The 20,206-nt window shown below is 43.5% G+C and overlaps 1 protein-coding gene across 1 annotated transcript in view; it reads right to left on the bottom strand.

Annotated features, from left to right (window-relative positions):
• Nucleotides 1-20,206, bottom strand: part of LOC115474732 (integrin alpha-X-like) — a 258,012-nt gene that overhangs the window by 167,226 nt on the left and 70,580 nt on the right. The window contains exon 10 of the mRNA XM_030210360.1: nt 916-992. Coding sequence (XP_030066220.1) covers nt 916-992 — 77 coding nt within the window. The remainder of the gene's footprint in view (nt 1-915; nt 993-20,206) is intronic.

Here is a 20,206-nt window from a genome sequence, read left to right as displayed (position 1 = left end):
CTGCTGTCACTACATTTTCCGGCAACGAGTTCCAGAGTCCAACTACACACTGAGTAAAGAAAAACATTCTCCTATTTGTTTTAAATCTACCATATTCTAGCTTCATCTTGTGTCCTCTGGTTCTATTGTTGTTTGAAAGTGTAAACAAAGGCTTCACATCTGTCTGCTCTACTCCACTCATTATCTTGTAGACTTCTATCATATCACCCTTCAGCCGCCTTTTCTCCAAGCTGAAGAGCCCTAACCTTCTCAGCCTTTCTTCATAGGGAAGTCATTCAATCCTTTTTATCATTTTCGGCGCCCTTCTCTGCACCTTCTCCAATTCCTTTATATCTTTTTTGAGATGCAGCGACCAGAATTGGACACAATATTCAAGGTGAGGTCGCACCATGAAGCGATACAACGGCATTATAACATCCTTGTGTTTGTTTTCCATCTCTTTCCTAATAATACCCAACATTCTGTGCGCTTTCTTAGCCGCTGCAGCACACTGAGCAGAAGTTTTTAACGTCTTATCCACGATGACTCCCAGATCCTTTTCTAGGTCTGTGACTCCTAACGCGGAACCTTGCATGACATAGCTGTAATTCGGGTTCCTCTTACCCACATGCATCACTTTGCACTTGTCAACATTGAACTTCATCTGCCACTTGGATGCCCAATCCCCCAGTCTCGCGAGGTCCTCCTGTAATCTTTCACACTCCTCCTGTAACTTGACGACCCTGAATAATTTTGTGTCATATGCAAATTTAATTACCTCACTAGTTACTCCCATCTCTAGGTCATTTATAAATATATTAAAAAGCAGCGGTCCCAGCACAGACCCCTGTGGGACCCCACTAACTACCCTATGACAATGTGAAGAACAACATCCCTATTTTCATTATATCTTTTCAAAAAGGAAGAAATACTTACTGGAGTTTTGACAGCACTGAATCCACCCTGCGATAGCTCCAGTAGGAAGGAACTACTGTTGGAAGTTTGTTGAATACCTGAAGTGGAAGGAAAGAATAAAGGGTTAATGAGCATTGGGGCTCTGTGACTTCATGGTAAACCCTTCTCTGGGCCATTAAAGTGGTAATTGTATAAGGGAAATGGGACTTGATATACTGCCTTTCTGTGGTTTTTGCAACTACATTCAAAGTGGTTTACATAGTAACATACATAGTAGATGATGGCAGAGAAAGACCTGTACGGTCCATCCAGTCTGCCCAACAAGATAAACTCATATGTGCTACTTTATGTATATGCCTGACCTTGGTTTGTATCTGCCATTTTCAGGGCACAGACCATAGAAGTCTGCCCAGCACTAGCCCTGCCTCCCACCCAATCTCCGCTAAGCTTCTGAGGATTCATTCATCTCCACCACCTCCCGCGGGAGGGCATTCCAAATATCCACCACTCTCTCCATGAAAAAATACTTCCTGACATTTTACCCCCCCTTCAACCTCATTTCATGTCCTCTAGTTCTACCGCCTTCCCATCTCCAGAAAAGGTTCGTTTGCGGATTAATACCTTTCAAATATTTGAACATCTATAGCATGTTTAATATCTCAGAGGCATTAAATCTAAGTATGAGCTCTATCAGCAGAAGACAAAATAGTGCATCCAGTGAAACCAATATAGAGCAGAGTGTTTTAATGCCCCCCTTTTAGACCCCTTCTTGACTCCTCTGGGAGGCATCAGAAGGCAGAGTTCACACCTTATTCCCATGACCACAGCTTTCTGTCTAATAGGGTCTAAGGAGATCTTTGGCCATTTATGTTCCCACATATAAAGATCTATCTTAGTTAGTTCAGGGAGTGAGGATCTCTTGTGTATGGTTTTCTTTGTAGAATAAATGACAGATAAAGAATAAGTAGAAATAAAGACACAGTTGGTTTTCAGAAAGAAGGTTCAATTTATTCTTACCAAGATTAAATCTTCAACTTGGTACATTCATCATCAGACAGATTCTGGGTTCAATTGCACAGAGCTGTGCCTTCCGAGAAGAGTTGGAGAAATGTTCCAACTATCTGGCAAAATCTTCTCTCTTTTATAGGCACAGGTCTTAATACAAGTTAATGGCAAGAGCTTTTTTTCTTAATATTTCACAACCTCTGAATCATTTTTTTCCCTTTTCCGGCAGATGTCCATCTGTACCTTCTTCTTTCCGGTTTTAGCTATTACAAGATTTCCGCTATTGTAAACAACATGTTCTTTCTTATTACAAAAATATCTTGCACCTGTTTGTGACATTTCCGCTCTCGTCAACATCTTATGTTTCTCTTCTTGATACAAAAATACCCTATTATTGACATCTCAGTTTCATATCTACTTTCATATGCTCTTATGATCTGAGTACCACAAACTTCATTTTAAAAACCAGATTTTATCCATTTTAGTCCATTATTCAATCATCATATGTGCTACATTCAATTTGTAAGTTGTACCAGGTTTCATTAAGACTCCTCCTGCAATCCTGCTTTTTGCAGGTTCTCAACTATAAGGCCATCAGTGGGTTATCAGGCCTAGTCAGGGCTCCTCAGCTGGTTAAAACCATGTAACTTGACCCACCACCATTCCAGTGGATAGGCCTCAAGCTACAACACATATTAACATTCCCCTCTTCACCCTATCCCATAGGGTGACACCAGGGTTAACGTACCATGGTACCATCCATTCCAGAAGGTATCCTATCGGTTTATTGCATTTGGAGAGTCTAATCAAAAACCTGTATAGTCCAACTTGTTTGCATTGAGATTAGATTACCACGTAGACACTACTTCTGTTATTTCAATTCTCCTTGAGACTCACTCTTATCTGTAGTTGAATGAAAGTACCAACAACTATATTTTCCAACCTATTAATATGCAGGTTCTATCTTACTTTTACCTATATATGTATATACTGTTAACAATCATAAATTCTTGATTATATACTGATTATATCTTAGATATATATATATATATGCAACGATTACATAGCCATATGGATTATTAATCACCTCATCTTATAAAGCTTTACGTCGTTATATTGTACCCCTGTGTGCTATTATCTGATTATACAGTTGCAGACATTTCTATAGTGTCTCTAGCAGTCGCATAGCGATTGGTCCGTCTCAAAGGGAGATAGTCCAATGTGTTATCTCCAGTGGTGTTGGGAAGGAGATTTTCATACAGGACATATTGTCCTGCCGTTGTCTTCTTTGTTATTGCGGTTTCAATTAAGCGTTCTACTAAGCCTCTAGCACAAGGGATTATGCAGCATCCTACTAGTACAAAAATTGCTACCACTATGATTATGGTGGTGGCTGCAGAAATGATAAATGTCTTCCATTTACCAAATGCTTTATCCATCCAACCAGTCCAAGATGTGTCGACACCAGAGTTCTCTGGCAATTCTTGTGACAGTGAGGTTAAGCCTTGTAAAGCTCTGGTGATCGATCCATCTGGAGCAGTATTGTTGGGGATAAAAGTGCAACACTGTGTACCTATCTTACGGCACACCCCGCCATCCGCTGCCAAAATCTGGTCAAGCACTAATCTATTTTCTAACGTCATTCTGCTGGTGGCATCTAATTGTGTTGCAATTCCTTGGACCGCGTCTCTGGTGTAATTGACAAATCTCTGCTGGTTGTAGTATATATAGTTAATCCAGTCTAAATTTTTATTTATAGTCGCCCACCAAAAGAAAGCTGATTCGAACCCTGCAGCTATCTGGTTTCTAGCTTTGAACTCATCAGGTACCCCTCTTGGAACTCCAATTGCATCTATATAGACTCGATCATCAAAGGATCCAGGTATTGCATGTCTCTTCACTCGTGAGGAAGAGCTGCTATGAGGAGGGAGTAAGGATGCTATTATAATTGGAATTACCAATTTGACTAAGGCACATCTGCCTGTCCAACTTCTGTGAAGTGTATGGTGGATAGTATGGGTTCCACAATACCACCATACATCTGCTCTGGCCTGTGAAAACTCTGTGAGGTTCAGATTTCGCAGGGTCCCTTTTTCTAGGGTTGTGTTACAATTGGTCAAATTTCCTAGAAACCGTGTATTTTTCACCCCATATCGTTCCAGACATGTATGATATCTGGTAGCAGGATCTGGAATCCTGAATGCAGGTGGAACCCTCATCCGGGGGGGTAAGTAGGGGTGGTGTTCGTCAAGATGTTGACAAGACTGATTCACTTCAGTTGTTACCTGAAGTAACTCTAGCATACACCAAAAACCATCTGGGTCATTGTGGAGATCTAAAGGAAAGGGGACTACTGTTGGTTCTGCTCTTGCATGGGAACAAAAATAACAATTAGAGACATTCAAACTCTTTGTAGTATAATGTGCCCATTCGAGCCACAAGTTTGTCTCTCCAAATCCTGTTTCTAATGCCATTAAATCTTTGGAATTATTAATTGGCACGATCTGGTAAGGAATCTTTACTTCTGGGATCTTTGTTGGCATCAGAGGATTCTTTTCTGGTTGGGCTGGGGGTGGAACAATCTTAAATTTGCCAATGGGGTCTCTACCTGTGGCATCAATTCCTAAGGAATAAGTTCTGTATGTAACAGCCGTTACTCCTCTGAAAGTGATAGCCACTTGATTACATTTGGTCATTGAACAAAGGCCAGTCACTCGCAATTTCATAATGGAAATGCTCTTTTTGAGATCTGGAATTTCGCTACCTGAGTAGGGAACCCATGAACCTGTGTACCACCATACTTGCGCCCAACTTCCGCAATTGGAGAAGGGACACAGGTATATTTCAAAAGCTGACAAATATTGCTGCACAGGATGTTCACCACACATAGTGTAAGCACACACATCAAGGGTTATTGTGGTCGTGTCTTTTGTGGTGGGTAATGTTATTTCGTAAGTGGTCGTAAATTTTTGCAGAAATTTTTCTAAGTCCTGTGCTCCTTGTACAATGGGCATAGTGAGCACACATAAGAAAAGGGCCAGGCACTTCATGTGGGTAGTTTTCATGATTAGATGTTAGATCTGGACTGTACAAAAGGCAATTGGCGGCTGAGAATAAAGGTGAGTAACAGAATCACCCCTAGGGTTTTAGCAAGAGCTGCAATGACAATAATCAATATCCCAAAATATACCAAGACTTGATATATCATTTAGGTATGACTTGGGTAGGGGGGGTAAACTCTGATAGCCCCTTTCTCAGTGGGATCGGGTACTTCGAAAAGACTATATATTTCCTAAGGTCCCAATCCAACCTCTCTGAGAAACAAACAAGGTATCCAGTCAGTGCCAAGTATGGCGTATGTGAATAACCAAAAATCCACCACGTCACCAGTTTCTGGTCTTATTAGGAGCTCATCAGTCTGTTCAACCTGTAAACCCAAGCTTCCTCCAAATAATGCCAGAGTATGAGTAACTGTTCGACTGGGACCGAGTGTCCAACTCTCAAGTAAGGGTTCACACAGTGTCTGATATCGAGTGAGGGGATCCCAATTGGGATCGTCTTCTGGAGCTGGGTCCCAATGGGGAAATCTTAATTCTCGAGGATCTAAAAGGTACTCTGGGATTACTTGATCATCTAAATGAGGCGACGGTAGTGGAGATTCAAGGGAAGGAACTGTTTGCGGCGGTGAAGGCTGGTTGTTTAGTCTGCTATGGGACATATATTATGTCACGGGTGTAACAGTTAATGGGGGTGTTGGGCTATCTGGGAGGGCGTGTAGCTGGGACTCTGATATTTGGAGTGGTTAAGGTAGTATTCGTGGGAGGAGGAACGTCAGTATTAGGCACCAAAGGATAAGGAGGAGGGGTGGTTCGCAATTCAGACAAGGTAATATTATCCTCAAAAGTATTTGTAATAGTGGGGACAATATTGTCCGAGCTACTGTTAGTATTGGAAACACTTGTAGAATGCAAAACAGGAGAATCAGTAAGGACAGGAGTAGTTGCAGCGTTTTCAATAGGCACTGTAGGATTGCCAGTTGAAAAGTCTGTTGTGGCAGATGTGTCTGCCCAGGGGGTGGGATTCCTGGTGGCAAGGGGACTGATCTTTTTGATCGTTTGGAGGGATGTGTGTCCAAACAAGCGTGTGAATGTGGTGTACTGTTGGGGCTCTGTGTAGGCTGCTGTAGTAGGTGGTGGAACCGGAGTAGTTACAAATACAGAAGTAGTTGCAAGTACTGCAGGGGTAGTTGCAAGTACAGAAGTAGTTGCAAGTACCGTGGCGTTTCCAACGGGCAAAGTAACGTTGCCAGTGGGAAAGTCACTGAGTGTGATCCAAAGATCAACGAGGTTTCTATCAGCCGTATAGGTAAACAGGGTAGTGAGAAACAGCACCAAACCTATACAAAGTAGGATCAAGCACACAAGTCCAACAGCAAACAATCGAGCAGATGGAAAGCAGAAGAAGAGGGTGTACTGATGTAACACCGTAACTGCTGCTGAAACAACACTTGCCACGGTGCTGTTTGCGTCCGTGTCGTCTGGAATGGTGTCGTCTTCCGGATAAGTGTCGTCAAAGTCGTTGGACCAATGGGTGTTGGTATCAGATAACTGCTCAGAGTCACACTTGTCAACAGGGTAAAGTTCAGTTTTTTGTGGATCTGGTTCTTTGATGTCGTCAAGGGCAGAAAGGTTCTCTGAGGTTGGTTCCCTGCGAAGGGTTGATTCCCTGCGGAGGAGTATAGCAACTGGAGTGGCTGAAGAAGGTGGTAAGGGGATTGGAACTTTCTGTAAGGGAATAGTCTGTAAGGGGATGGTTTCTTCTGGAGTGGACTGTGACCGGACTTGGCGTGGCATTTATCTGGCCTGATTCGGGAAATACAAGTGTAAAATGTCGAGCAGCTCACTGATGTTGCTGTACAAATTCTTTTTTTTTTAACATATTTTTATTGAAGTACAGAAGCTGCACAGTGCATCTTAAAAAACAACAACAATCCAACTTGTAAATAAGCCACAGGGTACAGCCAAGATAAGAATATGTCTTGATACATATAACAAACAAGTAAACAACATCTGTACACGCTCTTTGGATGACATCCCAATATATTGCATCATTCTGTGCGAACACCTCCGTCAACATCTTCCTGGGTGCACTCTTTTATGCCTTCCTTTTTTTGTTTTATCCCTCCCAACATCCCTTCCCCCCCTCCCCCCATCCCTTCCCCCCACTCCTGGAGTCTATGGAGATTCTTTATGTAGTGCGTCAAAAAGCTTCCACAGGGAACTATACCCCTGTCCAGCCCTTTGCCCAAAGGTTTTTTCCCTTTCTTTTTCCCAACCAGCCATCTGCTTCATCTTTACCAACCATTGGCGCACTGTTGGTGGTGCTTCTGCTATCCAATTCCCTAATATGACTTTCCTTGCTACCATCAACGCCACACAGACAAACCGCACCTGGGACGGTGACAACCCCTGTGTCCCCAAATCCTTTTCATCTCCCAGAAGCAACACCCTGTATGACCATTCAAGATTAGCATCCATCATCTTCTCCACAGCACCCAACACTTTCGTCCAATAGTCTCGCAAAGCCAAACATTCCAAAAAAGTATGCACAAGAGTGCCCTCCTTCTGCTTGCATCTAACACAGTTGCTATCCTCCCAGAGCCCCATTTTCTTCCCCTTAGCCCTTGTTATAAAAGCAGCATGCAGCAGCTTAAATTGCATCTCCTGCAGATTGGCACTGGTTGTTGCCTTGAACGCGCCCGTAAAATATGCTGAGAGCATTTTCCCTGTGATCTCTTCTCCCAATTGCTCCCCCCACCACTTGGCCAGGTTATCGAGTGAAGACCCTTGCCTTTGCTCCCTCCCTATAGCATACCAGACCGCTAGCTTATTCGCCTCTTTGGGTACTTGACAAAAAATCTTATCCAACTGAGTGAAAACCGGTCCCCCCCCGCCCCCAGAAGCTAATGTAGCACAATAGTGCCTCCACTGCAAAAATGGCATAAAGTCTGCACTCCCCAGATTCCAAGCCTCCTGCACCTGTTCAAAAGTGGGTAGATGTCCTCCTCCAAGCCCCGTAAATTGCCCGACGTAACGATAGCCCCTCCTCGCCCAGGCTTTGAAACGAGTCGCACCCTGCCCCGCAGGAAACTGAGGGTTGTCTACGGCCGCTAGGAAAGGAGATGAGCCCCTTGCACCCCCTATACTTCTTCTCCACCATTCCCAAGCCCGTCTCAGCGGCCGAAGCAAAGGATACAAACTCTCTCTCCCCCCCGTCCCACTCTGTAAAAGATTAAAAGCTGCAGATGGCAAAGATCCTGCCTCCCATACAGATTTTGGCGCAAACCTCGCCGCTCCCGTATACATTTCATGTATCCATCTGAGCAAGGATGCCACATTATATAACCGAAGATCCGGCAAGTTTAAACCCCCCCTCTCTCTTGACTGCGTGAGCTTTATATATCCAATTCTGGCCCTTCGCCCCGTCCATAAAAATGACCCAATATACCCTTTATAACAAAGTTCATCCCTCTTCGTAATCCAGAGAGGTAGCATCTGTAGGGGATATAGGATCTTCGGCAACAGCACCATCTTAACTAGGGCCACCCTCCCGAACAATGAGAGCGGTAACTCTCGCCATCGGTGGCACAGTGCCTTAATACTATTGAGTTTATCCTGTATATTTCTACGATATATTTCTTTCAGGTCTTTATGAAGATACACACCTAAGTACTTTAAGGTGCCCGAGGACCAAGCCAGAGGGAACGTTGGCATCCGCTGGCATCCACACGGGGAAGACACCGCTAGCGCCTCTGATTTGTCCAAATTAATTTGCTGTACAAATTCTGCAGAGTTAAAAAGTGCTCAGACTCTGGTTCACCCAGATCCAAATCTCCTGCAAAGTTGCGGATTCGGATGAGACGGATACGAAGATCAACGTAGGGAAGTGGAAATGCAGGGACACAGGAAGGTGGTGGTGAGGATGGCCACTCAAAGGCAGGTTCAAGCACTGGTGGTTGTTCAGGTGGTGACTCAGGTGACTCAGCAATCGTTTGGATGGTGATATCAGTGAGATCTAGTAGGTGCGATTCGGGAGATGGTTGGTCTTGTGTAACTAGTTGATTAAGTCTCTGGTCTAGTTGATCCAAGTGATTACACAGTGATGCTGGGTGCGGTGTCGGTGGTCTTGGGCTCAGTGGCGGTGGAGATGGGGTCCGCGGTGGGGCAGGTATCTCCAGTGGCTGCTGAACTGGAAACATCAAGGAGGCCTGATTCGGTATTCGGATAGGCTCGTATATCTTTCAGATGGACCCAGGATGTGTGGTCCTCCAGCTTGGCAGCTGTAGCTGACAAAGCCTCTATCTTGAAGGGCCCAATGTAGATGGGATCTCGCCAGGTCTTGTGCGTATAATAACGCCGGTGCACCAGATCACCCACTTTGTAAGGGAGGGATCTATTGGCATCACTATCCCCTCTTCTGTCCGAAATAGCCTGTGAAATTGAGGACAGTGAACTTACAATAGTCTGTAAGATATCCCAATATACTGAGTATTGATCGGGAACTTGAGCGTCTGGATTGCCAGGAAGAAGTCGCATTGGGCGACCTGTACATAATTGGAAAGGCGTCAGTTTAAGGGAAGAGGATGGAGTGGCACGAAGAGATAACAGTGCCAAAGGGAGGGCATCAAGCCAATTCTTTATCCCATTTGCCATAAGCTGACGCATTTTTGTTTTAAGCAATCCATTATATCTCTCAACCAAACCATTACTAGTGGGTTTGTAGACACAGACAGTTCTGTGAGTAATGCCAAGTGCTGGAAGTAGATTTTGTAAAAGTTCATTCACAAAGTGTGTACCATTATCCGTTGTGATTTTGGTAGGGATACCAAATCGAGGGATAATTTCATTACAAAGTGATTGGGCCATGATCTGTGCAGTTTCTCTAGTGCAAGGGAAAGCTTCCACCCACTTGGAGAAACCGTCCACGCAGACAAGCAGATACCGTTTACCACGGACAGGTGTCTGCATATCTGTAAAATCAATATACCAATGTTGGCCAGGTCCCTGGACAACGGGCAAATGACCTGAAGGAATAACGGGTCCCCGTTTAGGTGTATACAAGAAACATTTGTAACAATTGTGAACTACAGTGTGACACATGGGCATCATTTGAGGAGCCCATAATTTGGAAGACAGTTGATCATACAGTGTATTAGCATTCAAATGCAAAGGGTAATGGAGGGCATGCAGGTGGAGAGACAAAACATGCTGTGAAACACATAGTTGACCATTGGGATGGGTCCAAATACCATTAGGATTAAGAAAACAGCCTGCTTGCTTCCATAAGGTGATTTCTGCTTGTGTAAGTGAGGAAGTGAGGGTAGAAGAGAAGTCGGAAGTTAGGGATTCAGAGGTGATAGGAGGAGTAGGCTCGTTCAGAGGAAACTCCGGTACTGGAGATAAGGGAGGGGTAATGATGGGAGGAGCATGAAAAAGGGGAGGGGTACTTGGAGAGGAGGAATCAGAATGTATGGAATCGGATGGAGTTGAAGGAGGCGTGTCAAGGAGTGGTGCTTCGGACGCAATGACAGGAAATGTCGCATCGGCTGCGGTTCCGGAAGGAAAACTGGAAAGGGAAGTGACCTCACGGGCTAGTTCATCAGCAGCATGGTTGCCGTTGATGGCAAAAGAAAAAACCGTCTCCTGATGTGCCTTAATCCAGGAGATACTAGTGCGGAGACCTTTTTGATGACGCTTCTCCAGTGCATCAAAAAGTGCAGACCACAAAGGTAAGTGACTTAAAGGTTGCCCAGTAGAGGAGATCATCCCTCTCTGGTTCCATTTGCGGACATGGGAATGCAGAGAAGCAAAAACATAGTCCGAGTCGGTGACAATGCTCAAATCTGAGTGTAGTGCTTTAAACAGCAGAACGTATAAAACAGCAGCAAGTTCTGCAGTTTGGGCTGTGAATGCCTCTGGCAGTCTAAATTGTACAGGGTCAAGTATATATTCTTCGGGTGTGTAGCGTAGGGCGGCAAAACCAGCTACCCCGTTTTGCTGAGAACCATCTGTAAACCAAACCTCGCCACTCTGCAAGATTTCAGAATGTACATGGAGAGATTCGGGTACAGATAATTGGGTAGTGCACTCATGGGGAAAGATGGCATTCTGTGCTGTTTCTGTTACGGTGAGCAGTGGATCCAGACGTTGAAGGTCAGTTAAAGTTAATGGGTGAATGGAGTGCACTACACTAAACAAAAGTACTTGATACTTTTGCAAACGGCAGACAGTCATGTGACTAATCTGTTTGTCCAATAGATATTTAACATCATGGGACGTGTGGAGAATCACCGGAAGGTGAGGAATGTAGCTGTAAAGTTTGGTAACAGCAGTACTGGCGGCAACAAGACCTTTCTCACAAGTAGCGAAAGCTCTTTCAACAGGTGAAAAAGTTCCTGAAAGGTAACCGCATGCAAGATCATCATGTTCTTGGGTAATTAGGCAAGACCAAGTGTCCTCGGTATGCACAACCCAAAGGTGCACATCCTGAGAAACATCAATGGTTGCCAATGGTGAGGAAAGCATAACATCCTTCACAAGGGCCATAAGATCAGCTGTTTCCTGAGCTGTAAAGTGTAATGAATCATGTTTTACTTTCTGTTTACCTTGTAGTTTCATGTAAAACGGCTGAGTTCGGGCTGAATAATTGGGTATCCAAAGGCGACAGAAATTTAGCATGCCAAGGACACCTCTGAGATCAGAAACTGTTGTGGGCACACGCAAAGAAGAAACGTGTTGTAGGGTATCGGGACCTAGGCCCTTCTGACGGGGGCCAATGTGATGGCCAAGGAAGGTAACATGTGTCTGAGCAACTTTTAATTTCTTCCTGTTAACTTTGTAGCCTTTCGTAGCAAGAAAGCCCAGAAAGTCACAGGTGACTTGAACACAAGTGTCAAAGTCAGGGCATGTGATAAGCATGTCATCCACATACTGAACGATAGAAGTATGTGGTGGGAGAACATACCTGTCACGTTTAAATTCCTGTATGTGTCCTGCTAAAGTTTGGGAAAAGATGGTAGGACTGTCAGTAAACCCCTGGGGAAGACGAGTCCACTGATATGTGGTGTTATTGAATTGGAAAGCCGTTAGCGGGCGGCTTACAGGGTCGAGAGTGATGGAAAAGAAGGCGTTGGATAAATCAATAGTGGAATGGTATGTCTGCAAGGAGATGCTATTGAGGAGTGTAGTCGGGTTTTCTACATTTGGAAATGTAGCGTAAGTGAGGTCATTTAGCGCTCGTAAGTCCTGCACTATGCGGAAGGTTCCAGGATCCTTCTTTGGAACTGGGAATAATGGAGTGTTGTATGGTGAATTACACTTTTCAATAATACCCTGCTGTAACAGGGAATTAATTTGTTCCTGAGCTCCAGCAATAACTTCAGGCTTCAGTGGATATTGGGCGATTTTGGGGCCTTTACAGCCAGGTAAGAGCTGGATACGATGGGGAGGGCCTGTTACTTCTGTTGGAATAATGTATTGTATTTTACATGCATTGCCTGTCACCAATTTTTTTCTCTGTGATTACTCTGTGACCTCTGATGTGAATTACTTAGAGAGGTCACAGCTATGCAACTTCCTGTGGGGGTTAGACACAGCACATGGAGCTCATGATCTCTCCTAAGCTGAGAGGATCTATGGTGGTGTGAGCATCCATTACCATCTAAGCACATGGAAAGAGCTGATAATCCAAATGTATAGTATTATGTATATATAAGCCTGTCTGAATATAATCTAACTTAGGGTTACCATTCGTCCGGATTTCCCCGGACATGTCCTCTTTTTGAGGGCATGTCCGGGGCGTCCGGCGGATTTTGCCTGCACCCACGTTTGTCCGGATTTCTGGACAGGCGCGTGCGTGTGGGCGGGCGATCGGCGCCGTGGTAACCCTACTCCCGTCCCCTCCCCTACCATGTTCCCTGGTGGTCTAGTGACGTCTTCGAGGCAGGAAAGAGCCCCCTCTTTCCTGCCTGGAGCGCTGCCTCCCCTGTCTATCATCCTCCTCGGTCTGGCTGGGGATTCAAAATGGCCGCCGAGAGTTGAACTCTCGCGAGGCCACTTCAACTCTCGGTGGCCATTTTGAATCTCCAGCCAGACTGAGGAGGATGCAGCAGGCAAGGACAGGCAGCGCTCCGGGCAGGAAAGAGGGGGCTCTTTCCTGCCCCGAAGAGAAGACCCTACTAGACCACCAGGGCTAGATAGTAAGTGAGGGGGGAACAATGTGACGGGGGGCGGGGAATAGAGGGGCGGAACGAGGACCCGAAGGGGGCGTGGCGGGGGCGGGGTATGAGGCGTGGCGGGGCGGGGTAGGGGGCGTGACATGTGTCCTCTTTTTCAGAGGACACAAAATGGTAACCCTAATCTAACTACAAACTGTGAGTAAACAGATGTTTTGTTACTTCAACTTTAAAGTGACTCAGCAGTGAATTATTCTGGGGTGTGAGAGAGAGATGAAGAAAAGAAATTAACATTTCTAAAGCTGAAGCTGTGTGTATAAAATCTGCTAATTATTTACTACAAATAATCCAACAAAAGGGTTATGGGCCCAGGCCAGGAATTGAAAAAGAAGAGAAATATTACCAGGCAGTAAAAAAGCCACATTTTTCTCTTAAGTTTTAAAAGAAAGATTCAGTCTGTCTCTCTCTCCCCCCACACACCAGACAGAAGGCTAAGAAAATGGCTGAGGGAGGAAATTCACCATTTTTCTACTCTCTCAAGGTGCCTAAATTAACTGAGTTTAATTATCAGCAGTGGGAACTAAGATTCAGATGTCTCCTTCAAGCAAAGAAATTGGGTATATGTTTGGACCAAAACAGAACAGCTGAAAATATGGCTGAATGGGACAATGCAAACTATTATGTGAAGTGCATGTTTTTGGAAGCTCTCTCAGAGAAACAAGCCATATTAGTGGAGGGAAAAGATACACCAAAGGACATCTTATATAAACTGAGAACTATGTATGCAACTACATATGCAAAACAGCAACCAATTTGGTTGGCAGAGTTGAATGAAACCAAATTAAGGGATAAAAGTAAGTGTAATGATCACATTATGCATCTTATGTCTTCATTTCAAAAGTTAGAACTTTCTGGAATTCCCATGTGTGATGCATTGAAAAGAGCATTTCTTTTTACCTCACTATCAAAGAAGTTTGATGTTTTTAGGTCTGTAAATGAAGCCATTGAAGGGCAATCTTTTGAACAGGCAGCATCAAAACTGAGGCAGGAATGCATAATTAATGATTCTGAGGAGATGTGTTCTCAAAGTCAGTCAGAGAGAAATGAAACAAATTTCTTGGCAAAGAACAGAGGAAGGCGGAGCTATGGGAAAACTCCACCCAAGGGCAAGCTGATTTGCTACTCATGTGGAAAGGAGGGACATGTATCTAAATGGTGTAAGGAAACACAAAACACTCCCTCTAGCTCACCTAAGCCAATGGAACAAAAGAATTCTCCAACCAGGAAATGTATGAAAGACAATGATAAACATAAGGGCTTTCTAATGGCAGAAAAATCTTTGACTATGGTAAATAATAATTCAAATGAAAGTACTTGGATTTTGGATTCGGGGAGCACATGCCATTTAACCAATAGTAAGGATTTCTTTCAGGAAATGTGTCCAGAAGAAGGTATTCTTAAAACTGCAAACGCAGGGACTACTCAGATCCAAGCAAAAGGCATTGGATTCCTAAAATGCAAAGTGTCTAATGAAGTTAAAGAAATTCCTGTAAGTGATGTCTTGTATATTCCCCAAGCAGTTTGCAATATGCTTAGTGTATCTACATTAGATAAGAAGGGATTTGTGATTCATTTTGAAAACAGTAAGTGCACAATCTCTAAAAATGATGAAGTGTATGCTGAAGCTTTTATGCATAATGATATTTATAAACTGAGCATTTCAGGTGAAGCCTCACATATGGCGCAAGTAAGGAAGAATGATGGTAAATGTAGTCTGGAAATCTGGCATCGCCACCTGGGACATCGTGATTTTAAGGTGATCCAGGATCTTTACAGTAAGCAACTAGCCACTGGCATTCAGATGCGTGCAGATACTGGTAAAATGGAGAAATGCATAGACTGTGTTACTCAAAAAGGTGTGAGACCCTCATTTCCTGCATACACAGGAAATAGGAGTAATAAAGTACTGGACTTAATACACAGTGACTTATGTGGACCGTTTAATATCCCATCATTGGGAAATAACAGATTTGTGCTAATATTCTTGGATGATTTCTCTAGATACTGTGTGGCCTATTTGCTGAAAGAAAAAAGTCAAGTCACAGACATGCTGAAGAAATACGTAGCCATGGTGAGCAATAAATTTGAAAGAAAACCAAAGGTTCTTCAGACCGACAATGGTGGTGAGTTCACTTCACAAAGCATGCGCACATTTCTAGAACAAGAAGGCATTCAGCATATCACAACAGTAGCTTATACACCAGAGCAAAATTCTGTTGCAGAGAGAAAATTTAGGTCACTTGTGGAAATGACCAGATGTATGCTGTCAGATAGCAATCTCCCTAAAAGACTATGGGGGGAAGCCATTCTCACAGCAGTGTACCTACAAAACAGAATGCCAACTAAAGGCGCTGAGCGCACACCACATGAGATATGGCATGGTAGGAAGCCAAACCTGTCACACATAAGAACATTTGGAAGTACAGCATATGCTCATGTACCAAAGCAAAGAAGGCATAAGCTGGATTCCACAACAGAAAGGGGCATTTTAGTTGGCTATGCTCCAGGACACAAAGGATATAGAATTTTGAATCTGAAAACTGGCATTGTTGGCATAAGACATGTTACATATTTTGATGAAAACAAAAGGGTTGATAAAGGCTGGATTATCCCAGATGAGCCTTATTATCCAGAATATGAAACTAGAACCATAATAGACATGCCAGTGTATATAAATGCCATACCAAGGCAGATGTCTGAAAGCAACTCATCTGTATCTAACGAGGAACAGGCAGAGGAAGCAGACACAGAAAGGATCATCGCAGGAGACAGTACAGTTGGAGAAGGGGAATCAATTGGAGAAGGACTCTCAGATTTAGAGGATGCGGAAAGGTCAGACCAACCTGTTGTCAGACGCTCATCCAGGGAAAACAAAGGTGTTCCACCCCCAAGACTGTCTTACCTAACAAAGTCAGCAGAAGCTCAAGAGCCCTTAACATGGGATGAGATTGAGAAAATGCCAGCAGAAGAAGCTGCTGAATGGCGTAAAGCTGCACAAGAAGAAATTGATGCATTGCATAAAAATAATACTTGGATTCTTACAAAATTACCTCCTGGCAAGAAAGCTATAGGATGCAAATGGGTATTCAAGTTAAAAAGGAATGCACAAGGAAAAGTGGAAAGGTATAAAGCCAGATTAGTCGCAAAGGGATATCTTCAAAAATATGGAGAAGATTTTGATGAAGTGTTTGCACCTGTAGTGAAACACACGACAATTAGAACACTTCTGAGCATTGCAGTCTCAAAAGGCATGCAAGTCAACCACATTGATGTGAAAACAGCATTTCTTCATGGAGATATAACTGAAGACTTGTACATGGAACAGCCAACAGGTTTCATAAATACAAAACAAAGACAGCTAGTGTGTAAATTAAACAAAGGTCTTTATGGATTAAAGCAAAGTGCAAAATGTTGGAATGACAAATTGCATGAAATATTGACAAATTTAGGATTTAAGCAAGGTGAAGCAGATAAATGCTTGTACACTAGGTGCAGAAATGGACAATATGCATACATTTTAGCTTTTGTTGATGATCTGCTCATTGCAAGCGAAAGTGAGCAAGAGTACAAGGACATTGTAAAATATTTAAACCTGAATGTTGAGATAAAAGAACTTGGTAATGTGTCATACTATCTTGGTATAGAAATTGAGAAACAAAATGATGGTTCTTATCTTCTAAGCCAGAAGCAGAAAATAAATGAGCTTATTGAAAGTTTAGGTATGCAAGATGCCCAAGTTGTAAGCACTCCCATGATCACTGATTTTCTGAAGGATGAAACAGTAAGAGAACCTTTACCAGATAACATCCAATATAGATCAGCCATAGGTAAGCTTTTATATCTGACTACCACATACAGGGCTGATATAGCAAATGCAGTAGGAATTTTGAGCAGAAGGGTCAGCTCACCTACCAAATCAGATTGGACTGCAGTTAAAAGGATGGTAAGGTATTTAAAAGGTACCATTGATTGTAAATTAAAGATTTCAGCCAATAGTAATCCAAAACTAATATGTTACTGTGATTCAGATTGGGCAGGGGATCATTCTGATTATAAATCCACAAGTGGATATGTGTTTATGTATGGAAATGTACAAATTTCATGGGCCAGTCATAAACAAAGTATTGTGAGTCTGTCTTCTACAGAAGCTGAATATGTGGCTGTATCAGAAGCATGCAGAGAACTGATGTGGATTGAAAAACTTTTGCTGGATTTTGGAATAGCTGAAAAGAGACCAATCCAGATAATGGAAGATAATCAGAGCTGCATCCGACTGTCACAGAATGACAAGGTTCAGTCACGCACCAAGCACATCGCAACGAAATACCACAACGTGCGAGAGTTGGCGAAAGAAGGGGTCATCAGTCTACACTATTGTCACACCAGTGAGATGACAGCTGACATCATGACCAAACCGTTACCCAGAGAACGTTTTGAGAATCTGCGTATAAAGCTTGGACTTTGTGTGAATTAATAATTGCATGACAGTTATGCATGAGAAGGGGTTTGTTGGAATAATGTATTGTATTTTACATGCATTGCCTGTCACCAATTTTTTTCTCTGTGATTACTCTGTGACCTCTGATGTGAATTACTTAGAGAGGTCACAGCTATGCAACTTCCTGTGGGGGTTAGACACAGCACATGGAGCTCATGATCTCTCCTAAGCTGAGAGGATCTATGGTGGTGTGAGCATCCATTACCATCTAAGCACATGGAAAGAGCTGATAATCCAAATGTATAGTATTATGTATATATAAGCCTGTCTGAATATAATCTAACTACAAACTGTGAGTAAACAGATGTTTTGTTACTTCAACTTTAAAGTGACTCAGCAGTGAATTATTCTGGGGTGTGAGAGAGAGATGAAGAAAAGAAATTAACATTTCTAAAGCTGAAGCTGTGTGTATAAAATCTGCTAATTATTTACTACAAATAATCCAACAACTTCACCATAGGGTTTCTCAGGTGTGGCCCAAAGAAAACCTGGTAGGTCATTCAGTGCAATCTCTATTTGTTTCTCAACCATAGAGGTGACAGCCATCATGAGTGAAGTGCTTTCATTAGGGGAAGGATCAAAATGAATTTCAAAATGAAACAATGTCAACAGATCTCTTCCAAGTAAATTGACAGGACATAGTGGAGCGTACAAAAAGGGAGCCGAAAGTTGTAGATCGGCATATTTAATGGGCAGGGGTTCAAGCAGTGGTCCTGTGGTGGTAATATTGTCTGGAGAAACTTTGAGAAATTTCTGCAGTTTATGCGGAACGTGGGCAAGCACAGAGCGAGAGGCGCCTGTGTCAATTAAAAAGGGGACGGGGACTTCACAGATTAACAAGGTGATCATAGGATCATCCAGTCCTGCTGTAGTGTGGACCACGCCTAGTCACTGTGGGCGGCGTTGATCTGGATTCCACAAAGGGAATGACTGCCGTTCTGGAGGGTTTTGGCAGAGCTGTTTTATAATTCTATGAGGCGGTGGCTGGGGACACTGTGCCGCATAATGACCAAATTGTTGGCAGCGATAACACTGGACATCTGGAAAGCGATCAGGACTAGGCTGGGAACGGTAGTCTCTGGGTCGTCTATTGGAATCAGGGGGCCCCCTTGGGGGGCCTCTTTGAGGTTGAGAGCGGCGACCACGTTCTTCAGGGTAATCAGTTCTACGGTCTGGGCGGTAGGGCCGTGGGCCCTGATTTCGGGTGTTATTGTCATAGCGTTGGTCAGCATACATAACAATAACAGGGGGAGAGGTCTCGGGGGTATTGGGATCTGTGTCAGAGCTCTTGGAGGCTCTTTTCTCTTTGAGATCGTCAGTTTGTAGCACTTCTAAGTTAGTGCGTACTGTCTTACGATGTTGAGCTTCATCTTGTTTGCTTTTAATGAGTCTTCTACAATGATGTAGAATGTGTTCACGAATTTTTGGCCATTTTTCCAATTGGAGACCAACTGTGTTCTCCAATTTATTTTTGATTTCTGAAGGTAAGGTTCCCTTAAGTAAATGGTAGAACACTGGAAGAGCATTATCAGAGTCAAATTTTTCCTCTGTCTCTTCTTTAAAAAGATCTTGGAGTCTGAGCAAGTAAGCCTCAATAGGCTCTGAGTCCATTTCCCATCTTTGGGAAGTGATAACTGAAAAATCTTTAAGAGCCGGATACATGGTCCGGATTTCCTGAAATACTTTGGTCTGAATCTCTGTTAAAGGATTGCCATCATACTGGGTATCTGTTACAAATTTGGCGTAGCCCGATTGGGTAAATATGTCGGTGACACTAGCATGTGGGGTTCTGCCCAATAACGCTTTCATGTCACCAACTGACAGAGTAGTACCTAATGTAATGTCTTGTAATTTTTTTAGCCATCGGTTGCCACCCATAGCAATATCTGGGAGCTGTAGTATAAGGCTATTTAGTTCAACAGCTGAAAGTGGGGTGTACTCCGTATGAGGGACACCACCTAACATCTTATTCAACAGGGGAAAAAGTTTAACAGTCCCAAAGGGTTTAACCGATGAGGATGTAAGAGGCTCCATCGCGGCGTTTGGGGGAAATTGATTCTCATACTTTTTCCAAACCTGAAGACCCTGAATTAGGTAAAGGGTTGTTTTCTGATCCCAATGGGGGTCAGGGTGGTCATAAATAAGGTCTCGCACTAACGAGAGCTTGTCAGACCGCAAGGATCCTTCACGTGGGAAAAGGGCGGACTGGGGCTGGAGAGCCTCAGACCATCCTGCAAGATTATCAATCCATGGCTGAACATAATGCCATGAATTCTCATGTAATGCCACATATTGGGCGGGTGTGCTAGGTGGACTAGGTAGGATATGCTCTGCACTGGTATCTAGGGCAGAGAAAATTGTAGGGTTACGGGGACTGTCAATGACTGGAAGGCACCGGCTAGAACCATCAGTAGTAAGATAACTTTGAGGGTGGCGCTGTCTGGTGTGATGAGAAATAAAATCATGTTGTTGGGGTAATTGGGATCTAGATACTGCAGATGCAACAGTGTCCGGAA

This window comes from Microcaecilia unicolor, chromosome 7 (genome assembly GCF_901765095.1).
Source record: "Microcaecilia unicolor chromosome 7, aMicUni1.1, whole genome shotgun sequence".
Taxonomy (NCBI): domain Eukaryota; kingdom Metazoa; phylum Chordata; class Amphibia; order Gymnophiona; family Siphonopidae; genus Microcaecilia; species Microcaecilia unicolor.
Note: the sequence above shows the minus strand (reverse complement) of the source record. Positions and strands in the feature narration are given on the sequence as shown.